General features: G+C 57.2%; 3 protein-coding genes across 3 annotated transcripts; 1 reads left to right on the forward strand and 2 right to left on the reverse strand.

Moving 5' to 3' along the window:
• Window positions 1–336: 336 nt before the first annotated feature.
• F5144DRAFT_349315 (uncharacterized protein) lies at window positions 337–6,577 on the reverse strand. The gene is made up of 4 exons (XM_066784282.1): window positions 6,076–6,577; window positions 5,642–5,965; window positions 1,059–5,566; window positions 337–1,001 (listed from the first exon to the last, which is right to left on the reverse strand). The coding sequence occupies exons 1-4, from the start codon at window positions 6,236–6,238 to the stop codon at window positions 423–425; spliced, it is 5,574 nt and encodes a 1,857-aa protein (XP_066639749.1). The 5' UTR covers window positions 6,239–6,577; the 3' UTR covers window positions 337–422.
• A 2,441-nt stretch (window positions 6,578–9,018) lies between these two features.
• F5144DRAFT_582149 (ERCC4 domain-containing protein) lies at window positions 9,019–11,330 on the forward strand. The gene has a single exon (XM_066789482.1). The coding sequence runs from the start codon at window positions 9,141–9,143 to the stop codon at window positions 11,280–11,282; it is 2,142 nt and encodes a 713-aa protein (XP_066639750.1). The 5' UTR covers window positions 9,019–9,140; the 3' UTR covers window positions 11,283–11,330.
• On the reverse strand, window positions 11,331–13,836 carry F5144DRAFT_517760 (myosin-binding striated muscle assembly central-domain-containing protein; the record flags this gene model as incomplete). Its single annotated transcript, XM_066786649.1, has 2 exons — window positions 11,331–12,940; window positions 12,991–13,836. The coding sequence occupies 2 exons, from the start codon at window positions 13,834–13,836 to the stop codon at window positions 11,576–11,578; spliced, it is 2,211 nt and encodes a 736-aa protein (XP_066639751.1). The 3' UTR covers window positions 11,331–11,575.
• Window positions 13,837–14,157: the final 321 nt, after the last annotated feature.

The following is a 14,157-nucleotide window of genomic DNA, read 5'->3' on the forward strand; positions in this document are numbered from 1 at the left end:
GGTTGTCAGGGGAATCAAAAACTAGAGGGGAATCAAAAAGAAGAGAAAAGAAAGCAAAAAATCAAAACAGCAAACAAACGAAAAAATAAAACAACAAGGGAACAGATCATCAGCCAGAAAATCCGTCCTCGCCAGCAGCAGAGAAGCAGTAGCAGAGCCAAAGATGCCGCCCGCCTGTAAAGCCATGCCCACCGTGAACATCGTCTCCATCCCCACCCATCATCTTCATCCCAGGCAAGCCGCCCCATCATCCATCACCCCATCCCTCATTACCAAGGAGCTCTCCCGCCCCCCTTTTCCCAACCACCACCACCGCCACAACATCGCCAACACCTCACCAGCACCCACGGCAAAACCAGCACCAGCACCAAAACCACCCCCAAGATCCAAACCCAACCCGAGCCCCAACCTTCGTCGCTCTCCTAAAAGCAGTTCAGGCTCCCCTTCTTCTTCTTCTTCGCAATGGTATTCATGCGCTCCTCCAGATGCGCGCGCGCAATCTCGGCATCGCGCCGCTTGCGCCGCTCCTCCTCGACCTGCTGCATGCTGTAGCGGTTCTCCTGCTCGGGCTTCTCGCGCAGCTCTTTCAGCTCGGCCTCGAGCTCGTCGCCGCGGCGCCGCCACGCGTCGCACTCGGCCCGGATCGCGTTCTGCTGCTGCTCCAGGTCCGTGAGCGCCTCCTCCAGTGTGGCGGTGAGTTGCTTTTCGGCTTTGAGGTGTTTCTCGATGAGCCGGATGCGTGCCTCTTGGTCTTCTTGAATTTGGATGATCCCGACTGAGGCGGCGGCGGCTGAGGTGCCGCCGATGTCCTTGCTGGGCGGGCGGGGGGTGGGAGAGGTTGTGCCTGGGTTGGGGCCTGATGTGCCGTTGGGGAGAGGGGGCAACGGGATGGCTGGCGGTGGGGAGGGGAGGGAGGCGACCGAGGAGCTCTTGCGGACGGCGCCTGTGAGGGAGTCGGATCGTTCCGGGCTTCCGTTGGAGTGGATGCTGTCGAGCTTGCTCTGGTTGGCGTTAGTGGCTGGGTTGGGGCACTGGGGATGGGGGGTTGTCAAACATACCTGAAGAGAGGCGTATTCCTCCCGGATGGCATCCAGCTCTGACTGCAGCTTGATCTTGGCGGCGTTGGCCTCCTCCAGCTGGACGTTTCGTTCCATCTGCAGTGTCGAGAGGCGGTTGCTCGCCATCTGGGCCTGGTCGTAGTTGCTCTGGAGTTGATCCTCGAGCTCCTCGACAAGCCGCGAGTTCTTCTTGTTCTTGGTCTCGAGATCCACCACCTTCTTCTTGACCAGGGCGACCTGCTCCTCGATCGGGAAGTGGTTTTGTGCCTTGGCGCTTTCCGCCTCCAGAACCTCGGCCAAGCTCGCCTTCACGGTCTCGAGATCGCGCATGACCGTGTCGTTGATGTTGGACAGGTCCACCACGTGGTTCTCGAGCTCTGCCCTCTTCTCCTGTTCCTGGACCAGGGCCTTTTGGTACGAGACAAGCTCCTCGAGGCGCTCAGAAATCCTCTCGACGCTGACATCTAGGCCGAGAGCGAATGCGACTTGCGTAGCAACCTTCATGAGGTCTTCGCGCGCCTCGGTTAGGTCACCCTCGAGTTGGCTAATGCGACCGGCATGCTCGGACTTGAGTGCCGCTAGTTGAGATTCCACGTCTTGCTTCGAGGAGGACGTCATCTCCTCAACATCCCTAGCGTGCTTCGATTCCAGCTCGCCGATGTTCTCCTGGTGCTCCTTGAGGGCCTGTTCGTGGTCGGCAATCTGTGCCTCCAGCTTCGCGATCAGCTCATTGCGGGTCTCGAGCTCGCTCGTGGCCTCGTCACGGTCATGCGTGGCCATCTCGAGGAGCTTCTTGGTCGCCCCGTGTTGCTGTTCGACCTCGGTAACCTTGGACTGGTTGGTGTTGATGATGCCCTTGTACTCATCGATCTCGGTTCTCAAGAAGTCGACCAAACTCTTATGCTTGGCCTCGGCCTCCTTAAGCGCCTTCTCCTCCTCGGGGCCCTTCTGCTCAGCCTCGGCCAGCTGTGCTGAAACGGAGGCGAGCTGGGCCTCGAGTTCCCCAATAGTCTTGGCCATCTGCTCCTCCGCGTCGCGCATGCTTTGCAGCGCTGTGTTGTGCCTGTCCTCCCAGCCAGAGAGTTCTGATGCGAGCTCAGAGATCTTCTTTTCATGTAGTTCGATCTGAGCCGCTGATTCCTCGGAAGCCACTCTCGCCGACTCGGCAGCCTCCTCCGCAGCAAGAGTAGCTCGGTTAAGAGACTCCTGCAACTCGGCAGTCTCCTTGCCGTCCGTTTCGGAGCCTTGGGATTCGACAGCTTCCCTGCTCTCTGTTGCGGCATCTTCGGACTCGACAGCTTCTTTGCTCTCTGCTGTGGAATCTTCGGACCGGGCAGCTTCCTTAATATCTGTTGCGGAATCTTCGGGCTGGGCGGTTTCCTTGATATCCGCTGGGGAGTCTTCCGATGTAACCGGAGCTTGTCTCATAGACTCCTGGGCCTCGGCGGCCGCCTGAGCGGATGCCGTGGCCTTCTCTGCTGCCAAGGTAGCCTGCTTCAGCGACTCTTGCAGCTCGGCCAACTGCGCCTCCAGCTCCTTCTCCCGGGCGGAATGCGCCGCTTGCATCTCCCTGATTCGCCTCTCGCTTTGCTCCAGCTGCTCGCGGAGGGTCGACACCATGGCCATATCCATAGGGGAAGTGGCTTTCAAGCTTGACCGTTCACGCGTCAGCCCGGAGATAATGGTCATCTTCGTCTCCATCTCCTTCTTGGCTGTTGTGACATCGGCCTCGAGTTCCTGGATACGCTCAGACCGAGAGTGGAGTTCGTGCATGGCCGAGTTGAGGTTGAGCTCAAAGTTCTGCATGACATCGGGCTGGTTCTCGAAATTCTCGGCAGCAATGTTCCGTAGCGAGGCAAACGACCGGTGAGCGCGATCAATAATCATGACGTTCTGGCTTGACTTGCGGCGGATTACTGGAGTGTTACCCTTTGGCGATTGGGCTTCGGTGGTGGCAGCTTGGGCCTTTGCAACCTCCGTCTTGAGTTCCTCCACCACGTCGAGAGTATGTTGGTGTTGTTCCTCCAGCTGGGCGTACCGCTCGGCAAGTTCCCTCTCAGCAAACTCCCGCTCAGCGGCAAGGGTCTTGAGTCTCTCCATCTCTTCCATGACGTCAGAGTTAGCCGGCTCGGTGGGGGAAGATCCATGCTCATCAGCCTTTGACACAGTGGTCTCGGCATCGGGGGCTCCCACGGTTGTGGCCGGAGAGTCCATGGCGGAAGACAGCTCGGACGAGAGCGACTTCAACGAGAGATGTGCGCCGTCTCTCGTGTCGTTGGTCCTGGCATCAGACAGGAAGGAATGCGGCCTCGTCTGGAGCGGCGAGGCGACCGAAAGCATCGAGTCGCGTGGGCGCTGCGGGTGCCGCGACTCATCGACCGCATCTTGCATATCGGCCAACGCGCGAAGAGCTTCCTCATACTTGGCTTGGAGGAGTTCGTACTCGTTAAGTGTCGACTCGTGTTCGACGCGTAGGCCGAGCAGCTCCTGGGTAACGGTGTCGAGCTTATCGGCGACGAATTTGGACTGTGCCGGGCTGGCGGCATAATCGGCCGCGCGATCTTCTGTTGCGAGGCGAGAACGCGAAGGCTTGGGGGTTGTGGCGTCCGTGGTGTTTTCCGCGGTCGCTTTCAGCTCGTCAGCCGATTCTTTAGCCAGCTCGCCGGCCTCCTCAGGCATGTCTTCCTCCCCACTTTCAGGGATAGTCTCCTCCATTTGGCTTTGTCGGCTGACATGACTCTGGCTGCGCGAATGCTCGGCAATGCTGCGGCTTGCCGTGCGCCGGTGGCCAGCGCCGTTGGCCAATCCGTTCTCGGCCTCGGGGACCGGTGCATCCGGCTGAATGTTGTCGAGTTCGTACAAGAGGGAGTCCAGTTTTCCGAGGCTGCGTTGCCGTTCGACCACCTGCTCTAACCGGTCAATTTCGCGCTGCATCAACTCGGCATCTTGATCGGCCTCAGCGAGGCGTTCTTCCAGTGTCGAAATGTAGTCCTCGCAGGTCGCCTCGTTCTCACGCACGCGGGTGATCTCCTTGCGCAACTCCATGATAATAGTTGCATTCTTCTCCTCGCCCGAAGTATGACCATCCAGCTTCGCTTCCAGGTCGTGCAGGTAGTTTTCGGTACTCGTCTCGCGGTCCATGAGCTTTTGCAGCCGTGATTGGAGCTGGCCGTTGATGGTTTCTGTGTAGGCGCACCTGGTCTCTTTTTCAAGCAAGGACCCCTCAGTGATGGCCAGGGTAGCCCGGGTACTGGCGAGAGAATGCTCCAATGACTGAATCGTCTTCTCATATTCTAAGACCACCTGTTCCACAGCCTGCGCGAAGCTATTTGATCTGTTCAAACGCTCGGTGGCGATGTCCTCTGCGTTTTCGTCGCGGTGTTGGTTTTCGGCGGCCTCCTCATCCCTTGCCTTTGCCATCTCGGCAATGAGCTTCGCATGGCGCTGGCCCAAGGCCTTGTAATTTTCCTCCGAGTCGAGGAGGCGGTTCTGCAGCTCAACTTCCCGCTCGTTCTGCCGCTCGGACCTCTCGCCAGGGGCCAGGGTCCGGCGCTCACCCCCGCCCCGTTCTGCACTCCGGATTTGCTCCCGCAGGAATGCGACCTCGGCCTTGAGCCGGTCGATTATGGCTTGCTTGTCACCTTCCTCGACCTGTTGGATCCGCGGCTTGCTCTGGATCGCTCGGGCCCTCTGTGCATATTGCACCGTGTTTAGCGTCTCGCTGAGGTGGAACTCGGCCGGCGTCACGCAGGCAATCATGTACGTGATCGCATTCCCGCCCAGCGAGTCCTGCAGCAGACGGGTGAGCTTAGAGTCCCGGTACGACACGTGGGCTCCGGCCTGCCGCGACGACAGCTGCGAAATGACCTTGCCGAGCGCGGCAAGCCCCCCGTTGATCGAGATTCCTTCCTTGGCCCGCTCGCCCTGGGCGCCCGTGTTCTTGAGGCGTTCGCTGCCGGCTAAATCGACAAAGTGCATCTTGCTGTCGGTAGTCACGAGCGTCTCGCCACCGCCACTCAGCCCGTCCAACGGCATCGAAAATCGCTTTTCCGCACTCGTCGTCGCTTGCTGTTTGCTCTTCTTCTGCACGAGATTTAAGCTGAAGACAGCGTGAGAGCGGGATGACCGGGCGTTGATGGCTGTCGCGTCGGTTTGGCGGAGCGTGGAGCCTTGGTTCAAGACGTTCATCAGATCCTCGACCGAGTTGACTTCGATCTGGTGCAAGCCGGTGAGGAGGATGTTGCCCTTGACGTCCTCGCGGATGGTGACGGTGCCTCGTTCGTGTGGCGGAACGTTGTCCGGAGCTAAGAGATCTCTCAGCTGCTCGTTGTAGATCTCAACATACGAGGCGCGCAAGGTCCAGTTCTTCTCCGCTTGGGCGGCGCCGGCCGGTTGCGCCGAGTACCGTGCAGGCGTACGGAGCTGGGACATGGAACTGCGGTTGGGATTCCGGATCTTGGGGCCCTCTAAATGCTCGAAGAGCGCAGTCGCGGCGCGTGGGATGACACCTAAGGGCGGGAAGGGTACAAGGTCAGCGATGGCGCCTAAGGCTCAGCGCCAAACGGCGGTGCGAGGCTACTCACCCATGACATCGGTGTCGTCTTGCTCGGCAGGTCCCGAGGTACCCATCGTATACGATTTTCCGGCGCCGGACTGGCCGTAGGCGAGAAGCGAGACATTGTATCCTTGGGTAAACGCGCTGATGCACTCTTCCAGATACTCCCAAACCCCCGCTTGATCAACCTCGGGGGTAAATACTCTGTCGAAAACAAACAGCTTGCGCCCTTGTGGCGACTCGATCGCGAGACTAGTCGGCGACTGGACCTGGACCATTGACCGCTGGAAGCGCTGTGGGATGAGCTCGTAGCCCGGGTCGGTCGGCCGCAGGGGTGGACGGACTCGAACCGCTAAAAAATTCAAAAGAAAAAAAAGAGTCAGAATGCAGCTGTCCGGGAGGTCGTGACACGCTCCGACTGCCAGATGCCGGTGGGGTTGTGATCGGATGTTGTGTACTCACCGACTTTGACGGCGGTTTTGGAATCCTCGTCCGACGCCCTGCTTCCTCCGCCCGTCCTACTCTGCATGCTCATGCGACTATTGCTCCTCGGCGATGGGCGGACCATGGCGCTCATGGGTCGCTGAGGCATGATGCCGGGCGAAGCTGGTGGTGAGCTCGCCATATTGGCGGCGGCGGGTGCGAAGCGGGCGGCGTGGACCTTGTTAAAGGGGTTCGCGAATCGGTCGATTTGAGCCGGCGCGGTGGGACTGGCCCGATCGCCTTTTTCCGCCGGCGATGGGTGCCGCACAGGGAAAATCGTGGGACAAGGCGCGAGACTGCTGTGTACGGCACACGAACTGTGCAAGTCTCTCTCAATGCCAGAGGCAGAACTCGACACCAATGACCCCGCAAAAAATAATTATGCTTCGGTGCATAGGTCCGTCATCTGCTGCTCTCCCCCAAAAAGGTCGAGGATTCTCCTGTCTCGAAGCGCGGGTATTTTTTGGGGAAAATGCTTCACTGTCTGGGCGCCGTTTGGGGATTCCCCCTTGTTTATTTGATTGCACCGACCGGGGGTAGCGCAAATTACAAACGCGTCCCCTGAAGCTGCAAGAGGTGACAATGGGGCACACTGGGGCACTGGGGGTGACCCTGTGCCTGGCGATAATGTACCTGGTAACCTACCTATCGAAGCTAGCCCAAGAATATGCAGCTTTCAACTTTTGACTCCGCTGCCCGCTGTCCGCCTGTCTGCTGCCCAGGTTCTTCTTGTCGAGGCGGCTAGCTGCGTTTGATGGCTTCTTCCAGCTTGTCGGTTGCAAGTGGGCTTAGACACATTCGGCAACCAAAAAGTGGACCGCTAGTTACGAGGAAAAAGAAAGGAAAAAAAAAAAGAAAAAAAAAGAACAGAAAAAAACGACGGAATGCAAGGCCAAAGAGGGGTTTGCTCTCGCAACGGGCTGGCTGCCCGGTTCCTGTCGCCATCGGAGCAAACACCCATCCCATCGCCCTGTGGGGGTGCTGGTGGGCCCTGCATGCAACCGAGTCTGGGGTCGGGTCCAGTCTCTCGAAGCAACCCCGGGCCCCATTTCTGAGTCGGAGGCTCTTGACAATTGATGATACGCCGAGTGATATCCTCGATTGTCACACGGTTACCATTCTTCACCATTATCCTCCCTCGATAGCATACTATGGAATAGTACAAAAGTGTCTCTGGATATTCGACATGTTTGCCTTTCCCCCTCAATTTCGGAGAATGGGATGCCAGACACCCGAAAGTGTCAGGTTTTGGAAGTTTCGGATTCCTGGGTCTCTGGCGGCGCTAATCACGACACAGTTACTTATTACCTCTTCGTAGTTACCTCTGAAGCGCAATGCAGGATCACATGCCGCACACAACGCCCGGGCGTGACGAGCAACTTGGAATCGACCTAGTAGTATTCAACTTTGGCAAGCCATGTCGGCCGTGACCCTCCGATAGAGGGATCATCGCCCAGTTCGGCCATCTTGAGGGATCGCGGGGCAACCCAGATGTAACCCATCGTGCCGGTCAATGCTCAACCGTCGTTGAGAAACTTGAGAGGCCCAGCGTGCCCTGGAGTTTTGATAGGCCGATGGGCGGTTCGAAACAACCTTGCTGCATGACAGAGCTGCACGCCCTGACTTTCATCCGCAGGCTTCATCTTAGCATCCTGCGAAACATGGGACGACAAGTCTCGGCATCGGATCGTTCCGCGAGTGGCATTCGAGAAGAAGGCGGCACAGAACCTGAACCGTCGTCCGTTCCCCTCCACGCTCCTCCCGCTTGCTCGGGCAGTCTGCTGCATAACTAGCTAGGTCGTGAGCAATTGCCCGGGGCCGTTGGCGATGTGTGCCCCTCTGTTCCACAAACAGCGCTTTGCAAACGCCCTGGCTTGAGCTAGCCAGTCCGAGCTCTCTCAACTTCCAAAAACGGGGCCCGCTGGCGGGATCCCACGGCCGTGCGCACGCTAAGCCCGACCAAGATATCCTCCACGGCGATCGGTTCGGCGAAAGCGACCGCAAAGGCCTGAATCTGGACCAACGGCCGCCGAAACGAGAGTAGCTCGGGGAGTCAACCACGTGCGGAGGTTCCGAGACACAAATAACGCCAGGGAGGAAGCGAGAACGGGAGATGAAGTTTGTGCTGGTGGTTTCGGAGAAGAGGGTTGAATCAACCTGTCGTCTGAGGTTGCCGAGGTATGTACCTTGCCCCGCACCACCGCCAAAGTCACTTCACAGCTGGAAACCGTTGTGCAACGAGGTAGGTACTGCCTGAAGATCTCCTCGTCTGTCAAATGGCTTCAGATACTGTCTTAAAATCACCCAAAAATGAATTATCGTGTGGAGACACCGTGCAAAATCCCATCCGAAATCCACCCCTGTACAGCTCATCCTAAAACGAAGGCGCCGGCAGCCTCGTTCCCTTCTCCCTCTTATATTGCTCCCCGACCTCAAATCCTCATCGCCATCATCCCATATTTCTCCGCTGCCATAACCACTACCTCGATCGCCGTCATCTCCGGTTTCCCCATCTTACCCATATGCACTGTAAAACTCCCAATCTCCGCGACCACGTTGAGCCGGTTAGTTGGTAGTACACATACTATGTATACCAGGAGAAAATGGTATGTCGATTTGGGTTGGGGGGGGGGAGCGCGTGAGCGGTGTGGGTCTAAGCAGAATGGCAGCTTCAACTCGTGACGCCAGCCATGCCATTGGGTTTCACACGATCCTGCTTTGCGTTGTAGAGGCACTGCCTTCAGACATATTTGCTGCTTCAACAGACGCCGCCAAAACCCCTTCAAGTTCTGGGGCAGCCGTAAAATAAGTCGATAACTAGACACTGTGCTTAACACGGTAGCGGGAAAAATGCATATCACGTGATTATGTGTTTGTTTCGCGCTTTCCGTCGCGTCTCTCCCTTGGTTGCCCTGATGCGCTTTTGAATGCCAGGGTATTGTTGATTCCAAGACCACCGAAAAAAAAAGGGGGGGATACTCCAATATTTGTGTGACAGGGACATCGTTCACGGGCTATAGAAGACAACTCAGGCCGGCCACAGCATGCCCGTCGAAGTGATCTCGCTCCTCTCGAGCTCCGAGGCGGGCTCCCCCCCGCTACCAAAAGCGAGTCAACCATTACCACCGTCGGCAAGCGTTGCCAAAATCACAGCGTTCAGTTCTGACGATATATTTTCCCCTTTGCCCCCAGCTCGTCAAAAAAGCAACACAAATATCTCGAAGTCAAACGGCCGACCAAACGACCGGACTACCATTGACGATGTGTGGCTCATCTCAGACGACGAGGCCATTCCCTCCAAGGATTCTCGCGGAAAAGAGGGCAGATCTAATAATGGGCCTTCCTCAAAAAGACGCCGCTTAGATTGTTTCGATACGGATATCAGCAACCCAGGTGGCCAGCCAAACCTGACCACAACAGCCCCGCCTCAGGTACCGGGGCCCAGGCGCCAAAGCCCGACCGTCTTTCCTCGTTTAAACGTCGAACGGCCGGTTCCTCGACGAAATTGGCTTGAATCTGACCCATTTGCAAGTTCTTCCCCTCAAGTGGCAGAGCAACCATCCCCGAAGACTAGCAACCACGCTGCGGCGCTGCCGTCAAGTTACTTGGACGACAATCCCTTTGTTAGCTCCCCTACCTTGCAAAGGAGGCCCCAACCCCCAAAGGCCAGCGACCGGGCACTCAAAATCGACGACATTGATCCTTTCGTTTCTAGCTCGCCAGCACGTGTCTCCGGTCCAACCAAAACGGCCCAATCCGAAGTAGCATGGGATCCAATTTCGAGCTCTGCTCCTCTTCGGGTGGCGAACGACAATGAACGCGGGAAGTCTCCACGGTGTTTCCGGAGGATTCAATCAGAAGTAATCACGCTGGATGATTCTGAAAACGAGTACGCAGCCCAGCTATTCTCCGATGATGATTTGCCGGACATCACCGATTTGGCTGCCATGAAGCAAAGGTTTACCAGACACGACCACCTACCTCAGGTATCTACCACCGCTAAACCGGCACGGAAGCCAAAATCGGCGGGGCCAAAGGCAGACTCAACTCAGCCAAAGAAGAGTTCCTTGGAGATAGCGAAGGAAAAGGAAGAAAAGATGGCCGCCCGGGAGGCAGAAAAGGAACGCAAGAGGTTGGAGAAGGAGCGCAGTAAAGAAGAGAAAGCCCGAGAGAAAGTGAAAGCTGCTGCCCTGGCCGAAGTGAACAAGATTCGAACAGACAAAAAGGTGGCCACGCCAGAAATGATCGTCGACCTCCCTACCACTCTCAACGAGTCCGTCAAACTACAAGCGGCCACCCTTCTCCGCGACCTCCAGGTTGATTCCGCCACTTGGGCAAGCCCCGTCGAGAATGTGGTCAAATGGCGCCGCAAAGTGAGCTCTCGGTACAACGACGGGCTAGGCCACTGGGAACCCGTCCCCGAGCGAATTGACCGCGAAAATTACGCCATGGTGATCGTTCCGGCAGCGCAATTTATCGATATCGTCCTCGGCGAAGAGGATACCAGCCTCGAATCTCATGTCCTGCGTATGAAACGCCACTTCCCCAACGACACCATCATCTACCTACTCGAAGGTTTGTCTCTCTGGTTCCGCAAGAACCGCAACGCCCGCAACAACCAGTACGTTTCTGCCGTACGCAACGGCCTCGACCCGGCCTCCGACACCTCCAACCCCCAGCAGCAGTGCAAGCGCAAGAACGGCAACCCACAAACCTACATCGACGAAGAGGTCGTTGAGACCTCCCTCCTCCAGCTCCAAGTCCTCCACGGCGTGCTCATCCACCACACCACAGTCTCCCTCGAAACGGCCCGTTGGATCACCGTCTTCACGCAACACATCAGCACGGTGCCGTACCGCCGGCAGCGCGACGAGGCCAACGACGCCGGGTTCTGCATGGACACCGGGCAGGTCAGGACGGGAGACGGGCCGCACGACACGTACGTGCGTATGCTGCAGGAGATTGCCCGGGTCACCGCGCCCATCGCGTACGGCATTGCGGCCGAGTTTGGGACTGTGGCCAAGTTGGTGAAGGGCTTGGAGGAAGGGGGCCCGCTGAGGTTGGAGAAGGTGCGTAAGAGTGTTAACAAGGAAGGGGAGGTGAGTGAGAGGACGGTTGGGCAGGCGGTTAGTAGGAGGATGAGCAAGATCTTTTTAGGGAGAGATGAGACTAGCACGGATATCTAGATTACGAGCTCGGTGAGTGGGCGGTGCATGCATGCATATAGAGGGACGGTTCGCATAATGTATGTAGACATTCTGATACTCTATCTGGGTCCAATCTTATTAGAGTATGTATTATAACCGGGCCATGATCAAGCCATCCATGCATTAAGTGGTTCCTCTCTCGAAGACGATTTAAACGTCTCGGTAACATAAGAAAAAGACATAGGAAAGGACATAGGAAGGGACATAAGAAAGTATATAAGAGAATGACATAAGGACATAAGAAAGTATATAAGCGAATGACATCAACCCCTTCATTCCTTCCCAAGCAGCACCTTCAGGGCGTGCACAACAGCCTCCACCACCTCGGGCGTCCGACTCTTCTTCGCACACTCCGTCAGCGCCTCTACCCCGCCCGCCGCGAGCAACTTCTCCCTCGCCAACTGCCCCACGTCGCCCTCCTGCGAAAGCATATTGTGCACCACCACCGCACCCCGATGCCTCAGCCCCTCATCCCCCTCATCACGACACAAACCCAACACCACCCCGGCCCCTCGCGGCTGGAGCAGCACCGCGCGGACGATGGCGTCGAAGGCGGTCAGGCTGGCCAGGGCGCCGCCCGCCGCGCTGCGCGTCTTGGTGTCGTCGGCGTCGGCCAGTGCTAGGATGAGCTGCACGCGCGTGGCGGCCTTGGACGAGCCGTCGCCGAACAATGTGGTGGCTTCGGCGGGGCTTTGGACTAGGTTGCAGACGAGCTCCACAGCGGCGGTCGAGACGCGCGTGTTGCTGCTGAAGAGCTGTTCTTCGATGTCGTCCCAGGCGGTGCGCACGATGGCGCGGCGCGTGGTGTCGTGGTCGTCGTCTGTGGAGGCGAGGTTGGTGAGCGCGAGGAGGGATTCGAAAGTGGGTAGGAGATCCCGGGTGTCCGATGTGGGGTCTGGAGGGATGATTGAGGTGAGAGGACGGATGGCGGCGGTTTGGGGAGTTTGTTGGCGGAAGACCAGGGCTGGGTTGGTAGAGATGAGGATGCGTGCGAGGGCCTGGGCCGCGGTCCGCCGGGTGGTGTCTTCCTTTTCTGGGAGGGCGGTCCAAGCTGCGATGAGGAGGCGGACGGCACCCTGCTGGGCGAGCTGGCCGCGGAAAGAAGAGGTGACAGAGAACGAAAAGATGATGTAGATGATGAGGGATAGAGATGCGACCGAGGCCGCCTTGCAGTGCTTGACGAGAAGCGGAGTGACGCCAGAACTAAAAACAAGTTTGCACCGCTCTGATACGTGAGCATCGTCACTCAGAGGGTTGAGTTGCAGCTTTCCGGCCGCGTTAGCATACGCTTTGAGTTCCCTTACCCTCTTTTGTTCCTCGGTCTCGGCGGGTTGGTACCGGGTAAGGTGGGTAATGATACTAAGAACGCCGTACGCCAGCGACGAGTTCGGGGGTGCCGATTCCAGAATTTTGACAATCTGTTTCAACGATTTGCCGTCGCGAGCTAGCTGCTCCCTGATGTTAGGCCGTGTAGTTGCGTACGCCAGTCCCTCGACTGCATACTGGACATCGTCGGAGTCCTCCGCAGCAAGCATCTCGGCAAACCTCTTGCATAAAACTTCAAACTTTGGCGTTGCTGATTCAATCTTGAGTTCAGGTCCCTGGCTGGGCGTTAGGTCTTGCTGAACGGGGGCGGCCTTTAAAGTTTCTTCACGTCAGCTGGTTTCGCAATAATGAACGCCATAACGAGTCTCCCGTCCCAGGCGTTCGGAGCGGCCTTCTTAGCGGCCTTCTTAGTGGCCTTCCGGGCGGTACGACGAAGTGTACGGACATGGGCGCTAACCATAATCTTCGTCCAGACAACTCCAGCAAGGCTGCGAGTTTTCTCGCAGTGCTTTCTCAAGTGGTCGGCCCTTTCCTTAAGCTCGACCTCGGTCCCTCCGAGTTCCATCATGGCCTCGACACGTAGTTCGGGATTCTCGAAGATGAGATCCTCCATCCAAGCAAGGCAATGCTTGTAGATAGCAGCATGGCACTTCGTCTGCATACATGCGGCATTGAGCATTTCCAAGCAAGCCATCTCGACCTTGTGGCTCTTGTACCTCCCGCTCATCAGCGGTGCAAGGCTGGGGAGAAAGCCATCGGTGTGGATGAGCTTTGACATGGTATCGTAGTCCATGGGAAATATGGCCGCAGCAGCACAAAAGGCGATAATGTAGTCTTCGTAGTTGACCCGACGCATCCTGGCGTGAAAGAACGCATTGATATACTCTGGGCCCTGCTTGCCAATAGCACGAAGATAGGCCGCCGTGCAAAGGGTGGCTTGGGCCCGGACGGTGTCGGATCGTCTCATGTCGAGATAGAGAAAGATAGTGTCGACGCAATCGCTGTCAATAACATAGGTGATAGATTGTTCGCCCTGTTTAGTGCGCTCGAGATCCTCGTTGAGGAGCTTTGTCAGTTTGGCAAGGTCGGCCGACAACTCTTCGTCCGTCTTGCCACCTTCCATGAGCCGAGCGAGAAGAAGCAGGGCCTCGCCTTGCTTCTCAGTGGTCTCGACCACAACAGATGATTCGAGCACAGAGACAGGCATGGTGATTTTTGGGATGATAGTAGAAGTAGAAAGGTGGTTATGGGTAAATGGGTCCAATGTGGAAAGATAGGCTCAACGTAGTTGAACGTAGGAGCGGCTATACAGGGTAAGCGTGACTGTAAACGCGTCTGTAAACGCGTCAAGGAGGTGCCAAAAAGGCGTGAAGGTGTGAATGACTGATGTCAGACGACGGGAGCCGAGAGGCAAGAGTTGCAGGTGTTGCAGATGTTGAAAGTTGAGGAATGAGTGTTTGCAGGACAGGTATCGACGCGACTCGCGCGTGACTCAATGGTTGAAAGAGGTTCGCGTCAACGCGCCAAG

Source organism: Chaetomium tenue (assembly GCF_020726465.1).
Source record: "Chaetomium tenue strain MPI-SDFR-AT-0079 chromosome Unknown F5144scaffold_6, whole genome shotgun sequence".
Taxonomy (NCBI): Eukaryota; Fungi; Ascomycota; class Sordariomycetes; order Sordariales; family Chaetomiaceae; genus Chaetomium; species Chaetomium tenue.

Coding starts and splice junctions, on each gene's coding strand:
- F5144DRAFT_349315 (XM_066784282.1), bottom strand. CDS start 6,238: ATGGCGAGCTCACCACCAGCTTCGCCCGGCATCATGCCTCAGCGACCC. Junction 5,966..6,075: donor CAAAACCGCCGTCAAAGTCG/GTGAGTACACAA, acceptor TGAATTTTTTAG/CGGTTCGAGTCCGTCCACCC. Junction 1,002..1,058: donor AGGAATACGCCTCTCTTCAG/GTATGTTTGACA, acceptor AACGCCAACCAG/AGCAAGCTCGACAGCATCCA.
- F5144DRAFT_582149 (XM_066789482.1), top strand. CDS start 9,141: ATGCCCGTCGAAGTGATCTCGCTCCTCTCGAGCTCCGAGGCGGGCTCC.